The sequence below is a fragment of the Alosa alosa genome, chromosome 10 (assembly GCF_017589495.1).
Source record: "Alosa alosa isolate M-15738 ecotype Scorff River chromosome 10, AALO_Geno_1.1, whole genome shotgun sequence".
Lineage (NCBI taxonomy): Eukaryota > Metazoa > Chordata > Actinopteri > Clupeiformes > Clupeidae > Alosa > Alosa alosa.
In genome coordinates, this window is record NC_063198.1 from 16,155,754 (window position 1) to 16,174,408 (window position 18,655).

Consider the following 18,655-nt stretch of genomic DNA (forward strand, 5'->3'; position numbering starts at 1 on the left):
TATTTGCATATTTTTCCCAAATCCTTGTTTAGGGTGGGCCTGAGTTTTGTTAGCAAACAGGAAATGTTTAAATTACATGACAGGAAAACTGTCAAGGCCGGAAGTGCAACCAGCTGTTGGTCAGTAATGATTTGGGTGTATCCAGAAAAGTACTTCCCAAGTCCAGTCATCACCCCACTTTGCCCCCTAGTGTACATTTAGAGTGAGACACTCATACTCCTGCTGTATCTTTACAGCTTTGTAGTGCACTGAAATGAGAATATTTAAAAAAAAAAAAACATCTAAACTTCTTTAAAAATCATTTATGTTTTGTACAAACAGAAGTTAGAACATCAGGTAGATCACATACATCTACATAAGGCACAAAGTATTCTCTGTACAGATCAATACTTGGGGGCATTTTTCCTGAGGCAAAACTGTCCAAGAAGCAGAGCAGCTTAAGGACAATGTGTGGACAGGCAAAGGCTTATTGAAATTATTGAAAATAATTTATCTTTCCATTAATATGGGCTGTGTAGACTGCGTACCCTACTTGATGTTAAAAAGACCTTTCACAGTGATAAAAAAGATTGGACCATACATATTTTTGCCAAATAAATTAAGGCAAAAAAATATTTAGGATTCATGACGCAATACACATTTAGGGGAATATTTTTGCTCAGTGCTGCAAACCTTTCTCCAGTGGTGGATGCTTCTTTATTGCATCTTTCAAATATTCAGACATTTAAGAAAATATTGACCTAATCATACTGCACCCATCACATTTACATAAATGAAATGAACAAAACACACAAACGTACAAACAGTAAAAAAAAATGTGATTAAAAATCACAACTCTTCCTTATGTGCTTTGGAATCTGTGGTCTTCACCTGGGCTTTCTTTGAATCAGGTGCTTTTTTTGCAGCCTTCTTTGTGGATGTACTCTCTTTTTTGTCCACCTGTTTGGGTTTTGATTTGTCCGCCTGTTTGGGTTTTGATTTGTCCGCCTGTTTGGGTTTTGATTTGTCTGCTTGTTTCGTTTTTGTTTTGTCTGCTTGTTTCGCATGTGTCTTGTCTGTCTGCTTTGGTTTTGTTTTCACAGCTGTCTTTGGCTTGGGCTTTTCGCCTGTTTTGGATTCCTTCTTGTCTTTTTCTGTGTCACCTGTGCTTTTTACTTCAGGAGCAGCATCACCTGTGCTTTTTACCTCAGGAGCAGCATCATTTTGAGCAGAAACTGGGGTCTCTGGCGTGTCTGTCTGTTTTTCAGCCTGCTGCGCCACTTGTGCAGTGGTTTGCTCCTCTTCCTTTGAAACCTGTGCCACCTCTGAGCCATCAGGCTGTGCTACAGGTCGGGAGTCATCAGCTTGTGTCGGCGTATCTGCACTCTTGTCCTCCGGTGTGCCTTGGAACTCCGCATCCACAGGAGAGGAGAGCATGTTTAGAAGCTCCTGTGCTTGGATCCGCTCCTGGGGAGGCAGTACATCATCAACCATAATGGTAAAGCTAATTGTATGAGGAATAAGGAGGATAAAAACTAATGACGTAATGTACTACAGTTCATCATGGGTTAGTCAATAAACCCAATTTAATGGAGTTACCTTTTCTTCATGGCGAGGGTCTAGAGTGAACCATAGGGCAACTGCACATCTCTGGCCTTTGGTGACAGCTTTCACCCCATGTGGATTCTCTTTTCCTGCACCAAAGCCCACAACACGACCACACGTGGGTCTCACAGTGGCCTGCAAACAGGAAAGTCCCCAAGTTGGAGATTACAAGCGGAACAAAAGCAGGACAGCAAACTTTAACCTCAAGTAGATTCTGACACTTCCATATCGTTTCATTTCAGGGGCTCAAAAACGCCGGAATAGTGTAGATGAGAGGCAGAAATGTGATAAAAGTGTTCCAGATTCAAACGCAAATAGAATAGTGTGAATGTAGCATTAACCACTAAAATGTTTTCATTTATGAGACAAAGACTTGTGACAGGCACTTTTGTTTAGCTCTTTACCTCTTGTGACATTCTAACCACCACAACTCCCAAGTACAAGAAAGATTATTGTGCTTCTTTAGCTTCCTGTGAACTGTCTGGAAGTTACTTACAGTGACAGTTTTTCCATCCATCTCTGTGAAGATAAAATCGCCTCCCTCAAAGTCATCATTCAGATAGAGGATAGCGCTGAAAGACAGTATTACCGCACATGAATACCACATGAAAACAGTGATGAGCAGGTGGTGCAGACTGACTCTGGAAGAGGTGTAGTCCTGTGGTACCTGTAGTCTCTGTGCGTGTAGGCTGGAGGCTCTTTGACACACTCATTCAACTCTGAGATCAGAAGGCAGTTGTCTGCATGCACAGCGTGGCTCAGGTCATTGCGGTCCTCCTGTTTCTCTGTTTCAGGGGAAAACACAAGGAATTAAACATCCGCTGAGGGTATGAAACAATATCACCATCAGCATCCACCATTCAAATGTACTGTTAATGAGAGATCCACTCCATCAAGCAGATAGCAGCAACTGCTAAAATGCATTATGACTCTTCTGTGCTGAATGACTAATATTTAATCATTATGGTTTGAAGACAAACAGCTCATCTCTGACGTCTACTAAGCTGACAAGAGGTGATGATGATTTCACAGTCTGCCAGCAGAGGGCGGTCACACTCACCCTCAATAGCAGTGCGGCACACCAGATGGGAGTAAGAGAAGTATAGCGTGGTCGGCAGGTGGAAGTAAGACTCTAAGATCTTGCGGACTTTTTCGCTGAGGTCGAAAAAGACACGAGCACTCTTCAGAGGAACCGTGCCATCCTGGCCAAGCTGAAATATAAAGATTTGTTTTTCAAATCCATTATCTTTGAGAATGTTATGTCCTGTTTTTAATGTTTTTGAAATGCCTCAAAAAGAGGCATTCCCTGTGAAGCTTATGGTGCAGACTGTTGTTCAATCTTTGAGGTTAGTTGTAAAGCAGTTACCTGAAGTGCCTTGAGCACGGTCACTCCTTGGAACATCTCACTAGGGGAGTGTGGTGAGGGTTTGCCATAGCCGTCCCCGGTCTTAGCTGCAGCCTGTCAAATATAGGTGAGTGACTGATGTTAAGAGTCTGCAGGGATTAACTGTCTAGAAAAGGGTGTGAAAACAGACTTCTCTGTCAAGAGACAGATTTTTATTTTACCTCCAAAACACACTTACCCTAACGCATGCAACTACTAAATCGCCTCTCTTGCCAATAGATTTTTTTTATGTGGTTTAATATAATTTTATGCTGTGAAAGCTGTGCATTGAGAGAGATTGTTGGAGCTTGTGGATGCTTGTAAACAAATGTCCAGGTAAACAGATAATAAAGTGATGAGCATGCAGTTTTACAAAACAAGTTACAAAACAGTTTACAAAACAATATGGCAAAGATTCTTCAAACATCATGATATCATTCTCCCTAATCCAAACATGTGTAACATATGTAGTGTTTTTATGTACATATGTAGATTCTGGCATTACTTAAGTAAGGGATAATGTATAGAACGCCGGTCATTATGGGAAAAATAAGTCCCGACAGGGCGAACCGGACCCCGATGCGCCAGCGGAGGGGTCTTGTTTCGCCCTGAAGGGACTTATTTTCCCATGATGACCGGCGTTCTATACATTATCCCGCTTATTATACGACTACTTGCCAAAACGAAAAAATAAACTCCATGATATGTCTCTTTACACTTATTTGTTACCATTTCGTCGTGGCTTTTGCTGAGAAACAAATAGTTCGCAACACACGCTGAACTTGAATCAAACATTCTTTAGAACACAGCTGATCAACCGTCTGCTTTCACTTTTGAATGAAGTTCCAAGCACAAACTCCGTTGCCATTGACAGCGGTCATTCTTGTTTTCAGAGGTCCTTTCCCAAGAAATAATGACCGCTAGAACTTTCGGAAATCCCATTCAAGTCAATGGAGCATTCTACTTGCATTGTGAAGAGCCGTATAATAAAGGTGCTATAAGCGATGTAACAGGGTTTCTAAGCTAAAACATTTTTTGTCACATACAGCTAACATCACCTCACCATCTGCTAGCTGCCTGTGCCCTGAATACACTGTAAAAAAAGCGGTCTCCAAAAACGGCCACGAAACAACTTGGGCAAACCTTGCCCATAAAACTTGCCCAAATCACTGACGAGATGCGCGCTTGGGAGAGTTTCAATTGCACGGGAGGGAGGGGGAGGGAGAAGCGAGCTAGCTCTCTGTTTTGTTTGAAGGTCAACAGAAGTGACATTACCCTGCATCCCTTAAGAGACAGACACTTAGTGGTGATATAGCGCATTGAGTGTGTCAGGAGCCCATGTCTGGTGTTGTGCTGACTCACGTTGGAGAGGCGGTGCAGCTCACGGCACTCATCGTCTGTGATGACCCCATCCAACTGCACTCGGTCTGTGCCATTCAGCATGTTTGCCGTCATGGTCACTTTGACCGAGTCAAAAAGCACAGATTCTGCAGGGGGTGCTACAGGCTGACTGTCTGCTTGAGGAACTGTTTGAAGTCACATATGAAAATGCTTTGTAATGGAAAAAAGTCAATGCATTGCAGTAATGGCTAAATTCACACTGTAAGGGTAAAGACATTTAGTTCTTTCTGGATTACAGAGGGAATTCTCACCATCGGACACAATCTTGGTGAGGTCTGATGAGTCCTTGTTCTTCTCCACTACAAGGGTCTCAATCTCCTTCATTAGGTTTCCAATCTCCTCTGTGATGCGGGCAGCTGTCTCACGGTCATTCCTGGCACATGCAAACAAGGAGACACACTGACTGGTGTATACTTTGCACTATGCATGCGTCTTCAAATATTAGCCTTTTGGAATTATGCTGCCCTCTTAAAAGAAACCTTAGGCCTACTTTCATATACAGTACATAAAATGTACAAATTAAGTAATAAATTATTAGCAAGAGGCTGCCATTTTAACACTTATTACATAGCCCCAAAACAGCTCCTCAAAAATAAATTCTTGAGTAGGAGTTTGCACATGCAGCAAACTACAACTACAACTGTACTTAAACATTAAACATGAGTATTGTGTTTATAGGTTCTATTTCTAGTATGATGATTGCTCATAGTTCTCATCTATGAGCTTAAGTGCAGAATGAGAACTCAGGATGAATTGTGTAAATGAAGGTTGTGATAGTTCAGGTTCATACTTCTGCTTTTCCCTCAATTTCACTGGCATGACCTCAGCTGGTGTCCAGGGGTCCTGAAACATAAATGATCACTGTTAAGTGAAGGTCAAGGTAAATGGAACATCACACCACTTTTTAAACAATCCAAAGTAAATGGAACATCACACCACCCAAGAATCACATAAGTAACTGCTCAGACACATCTAGTTTGTTTCACTCACTGGATCCACAAAGGTCACTCCAAATATTTCATAGCCAAAGTACAGGAGCTCCTTTTCCAACAAAGACTTCTTGATGTACTGTTTGATCACCTGAAAGATTAATAACATGAAGTTAGCCCTGTGAAATGTTCCGGCAATTCATTTCAATGTTTTAGTCTTCGTATGAACAACTCTTGCACTGAAGGTGTGAAATTCTTTCATGGTAAAACAAAAGCACTTTATTTTCAAACAATATGCAAATATACCGTAAAATCAGCATACAAATCCAGTACAGAGCAGTTTGTGGAACTCTTCAATAGTGCAAAACTAGTACCTCTCTTTCATGTATGGTCGCAGCATTTTCCTCTCCGACAACCACAGTATAATATGCCAGGTTCTGCTTCATAACCTCATCCTCAGGATGAAATAGGAGGTAGGTTTTAGCACACTCAACAGCCTTCTCATAGTTTTCACCTGGAATTCAGTCAACAGAGACAGTGAACCACTATATCATATTTTCATCATATCAGAGTTTTTGGCAATACTGTGAACCCATATAACCAAAAAGAAGGAGACAAATCTATAACAAACTTAGACATACTGTTGAAGTAGGTGAACTGAAGGTAATTGAAGAGTGATGGCAAGAAGTCCTCAAACGGCTTGTCTTTTCCAGAAGTGGTAGCCAGCTCCAGTACACAGTTCTGTTTGCAGTTCAGAACTTGCAGGAAGTGATCTGAACATGGACGGATAATACAGTCCATTAGTAAAACTATCTAGAAAGATAGATAGATAGATGTAAATGTAAATCAGGTTTCTAGGCCAAGTATACTGGCGTATACAAGGAATTTGGTCTCTGCATTTATCCCATCCGTGAATTAGTGAACACACAGAGCACACAGTGAGGTGAAGCACACTCTAACCCAGAGCAGTGAGCCGCCTTGCTACAGCGGCGCTCGGGGACCAGTGAGGGGTTAGGTGCCTTGCTCAAGGGCACTTTAGCCATTCCAACTGGTTGGGGATCGAACTGGCAACCCTTCGGTTATAAGCCTGAAGCCATAACCAGTAGGCCACGGCTGCCCAGATAGATAGATAGATAGATACTTACTTTATATCCCAGGGGAAATGAAGGCATCCCATAGCTTATATGATGCATACAGAACAAACTCACTCATTATGAGGATGACAACACACTTGTGTCTATCCACCAGAGTCAAATTCCAGGCAGGAAACTTAAACTCTGATCCAGTATGCAGAAGTGTAGGAAATGCAATGAGATATTATGGTAATAGTATGTATCCATGGAGGTAGTGCAAAATGTGAACAGTGCAAAATGATTACCGGTGCAAGAGTAAACTAATATGGATTTAACAACACAAATTCTTAATAATTTTATAGTAAACAAACACTCAAAACCAAAAGTATTGGGTAATATAGCCAGTACAAGACACTCTTGAATGAGCATAGATCAAACAGAACAAATACTTAGTGATCTACCACCTGGCAACACTTAAAATTTACTTGAAGGAGGACATACAGGTCACTGTAATTTGTTATTTTCAGTTTTTCTCTAATAGGATGCTGGATTGAGGGTATGTCCACCCTAATATTATTAACAAAAAATGGATGGCATAATAGAGGATGAGGATCCAATCAGAAGGAATTCCATTAACTTGCCTGTCATTGCTTGGAAAAGGTCCACTTTGTACTCCATATAGTTGTAGCCATCATAGTCATACGATCCCTCACAGAGGGCACGACACTCCTCATAGGCAGGGAAGAACTCCTCCACAGCCTTTTCCAAGTATGAAACAGCTCCCGCAAAGTTGTCCGAACTGTACAACTTCTTCCCATCAAGGAAGGCAACCTAATGGTAAATAAGCAACCAAGTGTGACAATGTTTATAATGTGGACACTGATGAATTTTGAATGTTCTGCACTGGCCCGTTTCAGTCAAGTAATTTATGGTAATTCATTGCGATTATCTCCTTTGTGGCAACAACCTCTATCATTTATGTAGTTGCCGAACTGATGAAACAATCACATTGTTATGTTGCTAGAAGTTACATTTACACACTTATACAAAAGGATATTTGAATTATATTACACTTAAGTGAAGGCATAATGTAACATTTCATAGTTTTAATTAAACAAACACTTTAACTAACTAACCATGTGTGGTGGAGCCTCCAGATCTTTGAAGTCACTCTCCTGAACTCCTGCCATCAACTTGTAATAATCCAGGTTCTGCTTCATCTCCATATGGTCAGGGTTGGCCAGAAAGAATGTGTGCGCTGCAGACACTGCTCTGTCAAGCTTTTTGATCTGCAGAGTAACAATTCATTGATAAACATAACTGCTGTTCCAAGGTTGAGAACTTTTGTTGTTATTTTTTCCGATATGTTTTCAACATTTCTTTTGCCAGGTCGTGGGTAGGATATATTGCCATGAGCTACAGGGGGAACAGATTGAGTCTCATTAGGGATATTAATTTAGAATAAGAAAAATAATTTGTATAATGGGCAATGACCCCAGGAGTGATTGACAGATTGATGGGCTTTGGTTTGAAATCTGACAAATTGTAAAATTGTGACTTTTCTAATGGTGGAGTGGGAAAGCTCATTCATAAGCCATAACATGGTGGAGAGACAAATGACACCCAACTAGACCAGTCTTATCAACATGATGCTTTTCACAATGGAGAAGACAATGCTCCAATCATTCACACAGTAGCCTAAAATCGGTAGGCTACAAGCTTTATGCATGCGCGTGCAGACTCCACCTTAAATACGTGGCACTGGAACGGTTTCTGGGGGTTGGGAACCCAGTTCTAGGGCTCAAAGTAGTCGCCTAAAACACATCCATGTCTTAAATAGGCTATGCATTTGACCCACATTGTTAAATCCATGAAACACCATGTCAACTAGTCTTATTTAGTTCTAAATCACTTCGTTTCTTTACCTTGAAATAAGCGACTTGTAGGTAATTGTACGGGGTCCTCTTCCGAAATTCAAGCAGCGTTTCATCGCTGACATCGTGAAGTGTGTACGGTCCCAACTTCTCACTCTCGCAAGAAGTTATGCAGTCGGCCCGTTTTAATATTGACTGAAAGAAGCCTAGGTCTTCGATGGACCCAGCTCCGGGTATGGCAGGTCCTATGCCTGGAATACCTTCCAGAAAGGCTGTCTGGTTAGCGCATGCAAGTCTGCATTGAGCCTTGATTTTCCTGACTAAACCCTTATTCTTTAAAGCTCGCTCCATGTTCAGGATGACTGTCATCCAGTCCCCTTTGTAGTACGCTTCCACTGCGTTATCAAACAGGAGGTCGTAGGGCTCCGGGATGGGACTGCCATTGGTTTGTGCATCTGACAAACTATTATTCAGATATAATATTGTAAGGAGCACAGATACAGTCCTGAAAGACATCTTGAGTCACAGGGCCTCTGCAGCACCAGAGCGGACGTCCAACACGAGAGGTAGTCGGAGCGTAGAAGGAACTTTTCAGCGTTGGTGAGGGTGGAGCTAGGAAAGGACCGCAAAGTGGTTCCAAGTATAGGTCCCTGGCTACTTGTATGAAAATGGAAGGACAAACTCTGTAAAAAAAGCAGATGATGACTACTGTTTTTTCTTCATTATTATTCTAATCCCAATCCCGTAGAGACTATGCCTACTAGGAAGACTAGGCTAAGCAATTATATGTTGTAGCCTGTAAAACCTACCATATTGCTCGTTTTAAAATGTGTTAGGGTTTTTTACATCATGTATGTGTGTGAACATAACAGTGATCTTTATTGACCTTCCAGTTCCAATATAAACCACCAGGGACCTAATTGGAGCTCCCCAGTTAGGCTATATGGGTTGTTATGGGTTGTTAATGTTTGTTCAATAACCAGTCAAATTATATCCCTTCCTTACAGTGCTCCTGAACCAATGTGTGTTGACTGGCTGGTTCATGGCTTGGTTAGAGTCATGTCTCCCATTTAGGGAGGACTTGGTATGAAGACCAGAGTAAAAAAGCCAGACTAGGTTTTGTTAAAATACATAGGCCTTTTATGAGGTCACACATCCTTTTAGAGAAATGTCTAATGGACTGGTGAGACAAAACTTAAGCTCTTTAGCAAGTGTTCAAAGACGAACAATTAGCATGCTTAAGAAAAGAACACCATACCTAATTTGAAATATAGTAGAGGCTGGGTTATGTTTGGTGCTGCTTTGCTGTGTCTGGCCCATGGTGGCTTGAATCTGTGCAGGACACAATGAAACCTATACACTAGAAGGCACCCTAAAATTAAACATACAGCCCAGTATGTGTAAGGTTTACAGTGTAAAGTGCCAGAAAGCTCAGCTTCAGTAGGCCATTGGCCTTCCAACAGGTTAATGATCCAAAACACATAGCTAAAAGCATCCAATAATTGTTGAGGAAAAGATATTCTGAGGTGGCCTATGAGTCCAAACCTAAATCCCATTCTCTGGAAAGAGATGAAACATGCAATCTTTTGTGCAATGCAGTTTCTTCATGTCCATATTGCATCCCCTGTATATGAACGGCAAATAATTCCTCCAAAACTGCAGTTTTGATACTCAGGAAAATGCATTTTTGACATATGATGTATGAAGTAGTGCAGTTATGTTTGTAAGAGAACTGCCCCATTCAGGTGACATCTGTAAAGTATGCCTGTAGAGTAAAGTGTAGCCTATGGCACACACACACAAACACACAGGTGTGTAGGCTTCAATTTCCTATCATTTTGATTACACTGCTACACTAGGATATAGTAAATATAGGCTATACAATTGTGTTTCTTTGATGAGTTGTCTGGGTTTCAACCCTTGAAATGAACTAGTATCTGCAGAGGTATCAAAACAACGTTGTTTTATTTAATATCCTATTTTATCTCAACACCTATCTTAGGCCTACTCTCTAGTAAGCTAGGCCTACATAGCTCCACAGTACCTTCTTCAATGCCTATATGTTCTAATACTTTCCTCAGTCTGAGAACTCAAAGGAGTTTTTACGTTTAGCCCGCATAGGTTATTGACTATAACATGTGAAAAATAGTATTTCACAACGTTGAACAATTTCATAAGATGTTATATGAGTTTTTACACTCAAATGACTTATGCAAGCGATTTAGCGGTACCATATGAACGCCTGTTGTAATTGTTAACTTTATGTTGGCACTACGCAAATGTATTCATGCATTATCTGCATGTCTAAGTGCACTAACCAATTTCATATTTTTATAAGTATAGATCAAGCATTCTAGACGTTCAGAAAATACATGCCCATTCATCGAAACATTTTGTGCAGGCAATAATGTGGCATACCAGTTAAAGAGAAAAATCGTCAGGACCCCGAAACGCCCACAATGTTACTGGTTGCTTGCAATGTTACAAAATCCTAGGAGCAACCGGGAGTAACAAAGTCACTGTTTCTTGACTTGTAGCATATTTGAGCTACATTGTCAGTCAGGAGTGGGCAACAAATTAACGTATTCGGAAGGGCCAGGATTTAAATTGAATTGACATGGATAAAACAGTCAGCCTGCCAGGTCATCCGGACAAGAGGACAGTGGGTAAGAAAGATAACGTTTATTAGAATACATTTGATTACCTTTACCATAAAGCTATTTTTAGAATGTTTCTTTTCACAAATGCACGTGATGTCGCCTCTCTTTGTAAGTCAACGTTACTAATTAACTTTACAACTTTGGCTTTCAGCTTCAGTTACTCCTCAAAGTGTTTGGTTAACCCTCGTTAATTACATGGCAGCTTACAGACAGTGACAACACTCCATACTAGGTGTAGGCTACTCTTTAAAAGGGTGCATGAGTTCTGGGGATTAGTTTTCTCTTATAATAAACCTAAAAAAAGTAGGCTATGGCTTCGTGATAGACCATTTCAGAAAACTACTAATGTTACCCACCCACTTTCTCAGTAACGCTGGTGGAGTCGAGTAACAAACCGAGTGGGTTGGAGCTTGTGAGCTCCTATCAGACGAATAGGATTGGTGATCCCATGGATTTGGTGTCCCTGGCAGAACAAGTACAGAAGGTAGGCTAATTAGTCACATTTCCCCCCTGTATTGTTGGCCTATTGTATTAATCCTATAATAATTACCTGTCCTGTTATTTGGGTTTCTAGTCAGACGAATTCGTCCGAGCCAATGCTTGCAACAAATTGACCGTCATTGCAGACCAAATCCGGTACCTACAGGAGCAAGCTCGTAAGGTGAACGAAGTCACATGTCAAGCCAACTACATTCATTGATCATATTGTTTTGTCTAACAGTTTATATAATGAGTGGGCACTGTTACTTTCTGTAAAGATAGTCATCAGATCTAGCCTTTTATGCCATCTGTCTGATATTGCCTACATAGATATAGGCATAAATCTAATAAGCCAACATTAAAATGAACATATATTAAATATCCAATAGGCTACACTACTTGACCCTGTACAGTTGTTACAGACACCTCTTTTTTGATCAGGTTTTAGAGGATGCCAAGAAACATGCTGATCTCCACCATGCTGCCTGTAATGTGGTGAAGAAACCTGGGAACATGTACTACCTTTACATGCGTGAATCTGGACAGCGTTATTTCTCCATTATATCTCCTCAGGTATTCACCAAGTGTTTAATATTCCAAGTAAAAGAAGAAGGGGGTAAAGAAACATTAACCTATGGAAGAGTGACATTGTCTCCCTTCTTTTACTTATTTACAAGTTTGGTCCAGCACTCTAAGAAACTAGACTGAATGAAGCTTGGTCATTTGATATTCCACAATTGATATCTGTAGTAGCAAGTATATTTGTCACATGACCCAAATACAATCAAGATGAATTTAAAGACTATACTAAAACTATTCCCCTACAAAATATACCTCAAATGTGCCTCATTTTTTGCAGAGTGTTGATATAATTCTTTCACTCAGATTCGTTAAAGCTCAGCCAAATCAGTATTTAATTCATGACGCAGGTTAGGATATAGCAGTGGTTTTGAGAATCTGTCCTCCAGATCATTGTAACGATACAATAGAAAACATGATGGGAAGAAGATACGGTCTAAAGAGCTACTGACTTCTCACACCACTTACTGTAGGAAAATAATATTGGAGAATCTGTCACCTTGACGATGTGTGCAGTTAAATGGTCATTCATGATCAAAAATACATGGTGCAAAGTTTATGTTTGGTCTAGAGAGATTGTTTTATTTTGCACTTTTACAATAATTTAAGTGTAATCCTTTTTAAAACATTGATATCTATTATTTTGATACACATGAATTATTCTGATTACTTGACTTGATGCATATCTGAAAATTTCCACTTTACGTTTGATCACATTAAACAGTATACAGAAACAAGCCAAATAACACAGGTGATATCATTTGAGCAAGTGTTGTTATGAGATAAGGTAGTATGTTAAGGCAGCATGTTCTTCAGTTCAAAGTCTACACGTGCCTTTGGGAAAATAACAAAGCCGGTTTAAAGTGGTATTAACCAGTGATGCTATCATACCGTCGTCAGTGTATTTCAAGAAACATCTGCTTCAGGCCATTACACTAATTTTGAAGAAAAGGTACACTTTTTTTTTGGTAAAAAAATTGAGAATCACAGTTTCAAATGGATGGGACTAACAAGCATTATGGTTCAACGCCATTCTGTTGAGATTTATGATCCATTGTTTTGACATGAGAGTAGAAATATGAGCTAACACCACACACAGCATATTGTGCCATGATGTTAAGATGTGTGTTTTCTTTTTCTAATTCTTCAGGAATGGGGATCCAGTTGTCCACATAAGTTCCTTGGTGCCTATAAACTACAGTATGATATGTCCTGGACTCCAATAGATGATGTGGAAAAGAAGGATGCAGAGACTGCCATCTTCGAGAAACTACTGAACCAACAGGCTGCACTACCTGCCTGCATAGAGCCCAACTTTGACGGCATTGCCAAATGAGTTTGAGACTTTTTGCCCCCACTAGTCTTAAAATAATGGACCTAAAAGTGGTGGTTATATGTTGAATAACATACATGACCTCTGCTTTAACTTAAGTGACTTGCATGGGATTTTGCATTCTCACCTTGACACCTGATGGATGTGGCTTGACTTCATGCTTTCAGCAAGTACACACTTCATTTGTACAGTACAGTTACTTTCAGTTTCAGACAAAGTGCATATGACCGAGGTTAAAAGTAAAGCATTACTTAATGCAAAAAGTACCATAACATAATCTTATCAACTCGTATTTCATAGACACATTATGCAGTGTTTCTTATTGATACTGTTTTAATGCTATATTTTCTTTTTTCAATTATTTTAAGGCACAATAAAAAAAAAAGACAAGTGTTTATCTGTATTCCTAGGCATTCTAGAATTCCATCTCTTCATCTTGCCTGGACCATGAATGAGTGAACAAATGTTTATAGACACACAAAGAACTAGAGGAATTCACTCTTCTCTGTGCCCAAAGTGTTTCTCATGCATATGGCTTTTACTACATGAAAGATAGTCTATGTAGCCTGGCAAACACCAGACCAATTAGCTTTTTTATTATTATTTCCAAGGGGCTTTTAGTAAATTGGTACATTAAACTCTTACTGAATTCTGTCTGAAGTAAAACCTCTTATCAACAAAGGCATTTCATGCAGTTTGTTCTTTTAAAGAAAATATACTGTACAGTTCGTTCAATACTGATGCAATTACTGTCAGCGATTGGTTGATTACACAAATGCTTCAATAGTGTTGTTCTGTTCATCATTGTATACAGCTCGGCCCAATTGGCTCAGCCAAGCCATATACTGCCATGGCCAATCAAAAACAATGGTTACTTGTACTCCCAACATTGCCTCGGGAGTACAGTAGGGTGCCTACTGGATTTAACTTTTCATCAGGACTGGGGTCTGCATCTTTAAGCCTTTTTGTTGGAATGCGTTTCAGAACATTACCACCTGGACTGCAGATGTTTTTGGTTTCTCCCAATTCACCACACAATAGTTAAGACCGTATATAACAAGTTGACATTTATTACTTTACAGAACACAAATGAACATTTCAGTTCATTCATGAAACCACTCAAATAAAGTTACATATTAATAATTACAAAGAGGATTAAAAAAATAAATATTTACAACAAAAAACGTTACCATCACATACCACACTGGCATCTAATCAATGAGGCACATTTTCATTTCTCTGTTATCTTCAATAAGTAAGAGTTGATATGAGGTAACAGTTCCCAGTTGTCAGTTCCTATGTCAATTTTGACAGCATCTTCAGTCAGATTTATCCTAAATAGTATATGAAACCGAGGCGGAAGGAAAAACAAGACCTTGCATTCGCCTATGTCAGATGGATCGGATATTAGGAAGTTTTGGAAAATCTGTTTGTTCATTACTTGAAGGGAATTGTCCTTGCCCTCAAAACAGAATAAGCTTATTGCTGACCTATCAGCTTCTGTGGCACAGATATCTTCCCAAAGGCGGTCAAAAACATTTTCCTTGTAGGAGGATGATGAACCTACAGGTACAGGCATTGGCAAAAAGATGTCTGGGAAGCACACTTTGACATCAGGAAGCTGAGTTTGCCAAGTGAGCCCGTCTTCAGTGCTGAACACTGCACTAGCTTTAAAGCATGTTGGGTAGGGCTGTTTAGGCTTCAGCTTGAGACTTACCTCAGGGGGCTTCCTGTCTCTGAACAGGCATGGGACATGGATGTCGCACATGTCTTCATAATTTGAATCTTTCAGGTCAAAGCTCAAACAGATTGAGAAAAGTTTTTCAAACAAAGGTTCGGTCTCACCTAGGTATGCAAGTTTGTACTTTAGGGTAACTTCTGAGGCAAAATCTGCATCACTAAATTGACTCCTATAATGGTCCAGGACGTTTTCCACTGCAGTGGTGTCCTCTGTGGAGTATGTCACTGGAGGAAAACTGACATGCTGTAGCCTCACAAACTGTAATACTGGCCCTGAGGTAGGGTGTATGGTGAGATGACTGGAGAGCCCTTCTGTTTCAGCCATGATGGCAGACAAAGATCTCACTTTAGCCTGACCTCCTTCCTGACTTTGCACCAACACACCTGACAGCTTCTCCAATGACAAATTTGTGAGCAAGGTGTAGTAAAACCTAGCATGATCTCGGATGTCTGTGTCATCATAGTGACCAGCCATGTGGTGAAGCAAATCGGCCAACTCAGCTGAGACAGAGGCCTGATTCACACAGGGATGGAGGAGTAGATTGCGACACACCGCGAGAATTGCATTACCTACTTTCCAACCTCCCCTCTCACAGAGGCTAGAGTGGTATAGGACTTTGAGCAGAAAGTAAAGGGAGCTTCCCTGAGGTATCTGTTTCTCCACTGCTGCTCTTTTCAGGATTTTGAGATGCCAGCTGAAGTTCTGCAGAGTCAACTGAGATGGGGGCATATCCACGACCAATCTCTGCAAGCTTTTCAGCAATTTCACAGACCACACGGAATCCTCCATGCAACCCTGAATTCTATCACACAAGTTGATTAAATTTGGAGCAAGACGGCATTGCCTTGAATACAGCTCTGATAACTTCTGAATAAGCACTTCTGGCAGGTTTTCCATTTGAGAAAAGTAAGTAAGGAAAATAAAGACAGCTCTAAATGCCGTCACCACCATTTCCCTGCGACCATGGTTATCAACTATTTTGAGGAGTGCCATCAAATGATCAAATAAGTAGGCCACCCCCTTGCTGTCCTCTCCCTCGTCAGCCTCCAGGTACACCATGCACATGAGTTTCAGACGGCAAAGCATGGTGCTACTATCATTGAATACAGTCGGCAGGAGAGATATTGTAAGGCGAGGTGTGACCAGCACAGGTAGGCTTTCATCTCCCTGGCTGGAGATGGGTCTGTTCTCAGGGAAGTGACGTATACAGTCTATATAGAAGAGCTTCTCTGGGATATTGAGCAGTGGATGCTGAGCCATGCACACAAGACGTTTCAGGAAGAAGTTCTCATCATCAGGACTAAAGAGACTATCAGTGAATGCACTCTTCATCATCAGCGTGGCATGCACCAATTCCACCTGAGCTGTCCCAAACAGCCGCAACAGCTGGGACTTGAACAAAGCAGGGGACAAGGATGGTACCATAGAAACAATATCAACGAGCTCTCTGAGCAAAGCGGCCTGGGACATGGGAGTTAAAAGGTAGGACTCTTCCAATAATGAAGACACAATTGATTTCAACTCTTTACAGTCCACACCTGTCCTAAGCTGTGGGATCTCTTCCATTTGACTAAAGATTGCAGGTGGCAAAGGTTTATGGATAGCTTTCCATCCAAATCCCTCATTTGCACATAGCACTGTCTTTAGATCAGCATTAGCAACTTCTTCCTTTTGACAGAGGAGAAAAACAGCATTCTTGAGGGTCAGTGTGTAAAGAGCACTATAGGCTTGATGAACCACAGTGGTCTCCAGTTGCTTTAATTGATAAAGGGTTTCTAGTCTCTGTGACAACAGTCCTGGGTAACTCATTTCCATTTCCCGTAGGCATTCACAGGATGTGGCTCGGATGGGCTGGAGGGACAAGCCTCCCCTGTGGTCATTGGTGTCCTCAATGGTGTGAAACAGCTGGTCCAGGTAATCCTCTGCCACCTTGGGCTGTCTCTCCATGCAGGTTGTGCAAATGAGGACCGTAGATATGGCTACCATCAGATTGCATTTGAGACTGACAGCTTTTGGTGGCGTCTGGGCCAGAACGGACATCAATTCCAGTGCCGTCTCCTCTCCAACTGAGACCGTGGGGCAGAGGATTGTGGGATGTTCCAGGAATGGAGACAGCAGGAGAACCTCCAGAAATAGATAGAGAGGGGTACTTATCACAACCTCATGCTGGTTTAACTTACTTTCCTGTGTCATTGTAGCATATATTCATAAGAAATTATAAGATCAACTAGGCTGAAATATTATCAGTTACACCAGTCTACCCTGCTAGACTGTAGGCACACTGTAGACTTTAGGCCTAACTCAATTTGCAATGCTTTACAGTTTGTTATTGTTTTTTTCAATTTGACTGAACCACTGCACTTTAGTATCACACTAAAACGAGGTTTAATCAACCTATAATGTTCAGGGCTTAATGAAAACCTTGTAATGTAGACTAGCCAAAGAATGTTGTTGTTGTTGTTGTCCCCCCCCCAACATTTTGAATGGCTATGAATCAATGATACATAGCTCATGACACAACAAATAAGGTCAAGTAAACTGTAACATGTAATTTATAAGCCTTTATAAAACTTGTCAACAATGTATACCTTTGTGTTATCACTGGCTTTGTCATCTCTCAGTTCGCGCAGGAGTTCCGCCAGGAAGCTATCTGATGTTATGCTGGAGAGGAACTGAGAGGGACTCAGTGAAAATGCAGATATTCTTTGACTCCAGGTTAGGGACGCCATTGCTGAAACATAAATAACACTTTTGAAAGTAGTTTTTAGTAAAGTACTAGTTATCATATAGGTAAACAGTACTAGAGTGCTAGTTATAGGCCTATTATTTGAGAGTTTCTGCAAGTGTCATATTTGATGTGTTTTGACCTAAGTCAATAGTTACAAGCACTGACATATGAATTGTGTCTAAAACAACAATTTACTTACTATTACTTACTAATACCCTTTAAATAGCGGATAATTGTTTAAAAATCCATATCCAAACTGCACAGCGTTACCGTGGTTTAGGCTACCAATTCTGCCTTGGCATCATGTGATGAAGGTCATGTGATTCTGCGACGATTATATTTTGGTATCGTAAAGGTCCCCACGTATTTCGTTTAAAAATACAGTTGGACTACTTTTCCAATCCAAGACCTGAAATAGGCTATTGTGCATTACATTTATGTATACATAATTAATTTCTGGAGGGACACACCTTGAAATCGCAACAGCTCAAGCTGTTAGATCCATTTATTTTGAAAGACTTGACTGACCTTGTTTCTAACCAATGCAACTGCAACTCAATGCGGTCATCGTGTGGCAGTCTGTCGTATTGCAGTCTGCAGAAAGAACTGGGTCAAAAAATCTCTTGGGATTAAAAGTAGGTTCTGGGCTTGTAAAATAACGACTGCAATACGACTGACATTCGTTAGCATTCTAAGCTTTCTCGGTTAAAATGTCCATTCTTGTATACATGAACCGTACTTAACCATCTGCAAAACATAATTTACTATGTATGAAAAAATGTAAACTGTGTGTGTGTGTGTGTGTGTGTGTGTGTGTGATATGATATCCTGTACATAAATGTACTATGCAGTATAATGCAATACCATATACTGTATTAGATTAATATAC

The 18,655-nt window shown here is 40.6% G+C and overlaps 2 protein-coding genes across 6 annotated transcripts; one reads left to right on the top strand and one right to left on the bottom strand.

Annotated features, from left to right (window-relative positions):
• Positions 1–287: 287 nt before the first annotated feature.
• On the bottom strand, positions 288–18,095 carry LOC125301868 (prolyl 3-hydroxylase 1-like). Of its 5 annotated transcripts, XM_048254685.1 has the most exons (17): positions 17,627–18,095; positions 15,535–17,162; positions 8,297–8,681; positions 7,508–7,660; positions 7,013–7,202; positions 5,940–6,071; positions 5,673–5,812; positions 5,360–5,449; positions 5,160–5,212; positions 4,621–4,742; positions 4,331–4,494; positions 2,951–3,043; positions 2,645–2,795; positions 2,252–2,369; positions 2,081–2,156; positions 1,579–1,719; positions 288–1,446 (listed from the first exon to the last, which is right to left on the bottom strand). In XM_048254685.1, exons 1-17 carry the CDS (start codon positions 17,822–17,824, stop codon positions 829–831), a joined length of 4,452 nt encoding a protein of 1,483 aa, XP_048110642.1. In that variant the 5' UTR covers positions 17,825–18,095; the 3' UTR covers positions 288–828. The 5 variants fall into 5 exon arrangements, with proteins under 5 accessions (XP_048110642.1, XP_048110641.1, XP_048110638.1 ...); XM_048254684.1 differs by lacking the exons at positions 15,535–17,162; positions 17,627–18,095 and having other exon boundaries at positions 8,297–8,811; XM_048254681.1 differs by lacking the exons at positions 288–1,446; positions 1,579–1,719; positions 2,081–2,156; ... (10 more) ...; positions 7,508–7,660; positions 8,297–8,681 and having other exon boundaries at positions 14,350–17,162; positions 17,627–17,769; positions 17,966–18,079.
• Positions 10,703–13,692, top strand: c10h1orf50 (chromosome 10 C1orf50 homolog). The gene is made up of 5 exons (XM_048254687.1): positions 10,703–10,911; positions 11,274–11,389; positions 11,480–11,566; positions 11,827–11,958; positions 13,115–13,692. Exons 1-5 carry the CDS (start codon positions 10,863–10,865, stop codon positions 13,298–13,300), a joined length of 570 nt encoding a protein of 189 aa, XP_048110644.1. The 5' UTR covers positions 10,703–10,862; the 3' UTR covers positions 13,301–13,692.
• Positions 18,096–18,655: the final 560 nt, after the last annotated feature.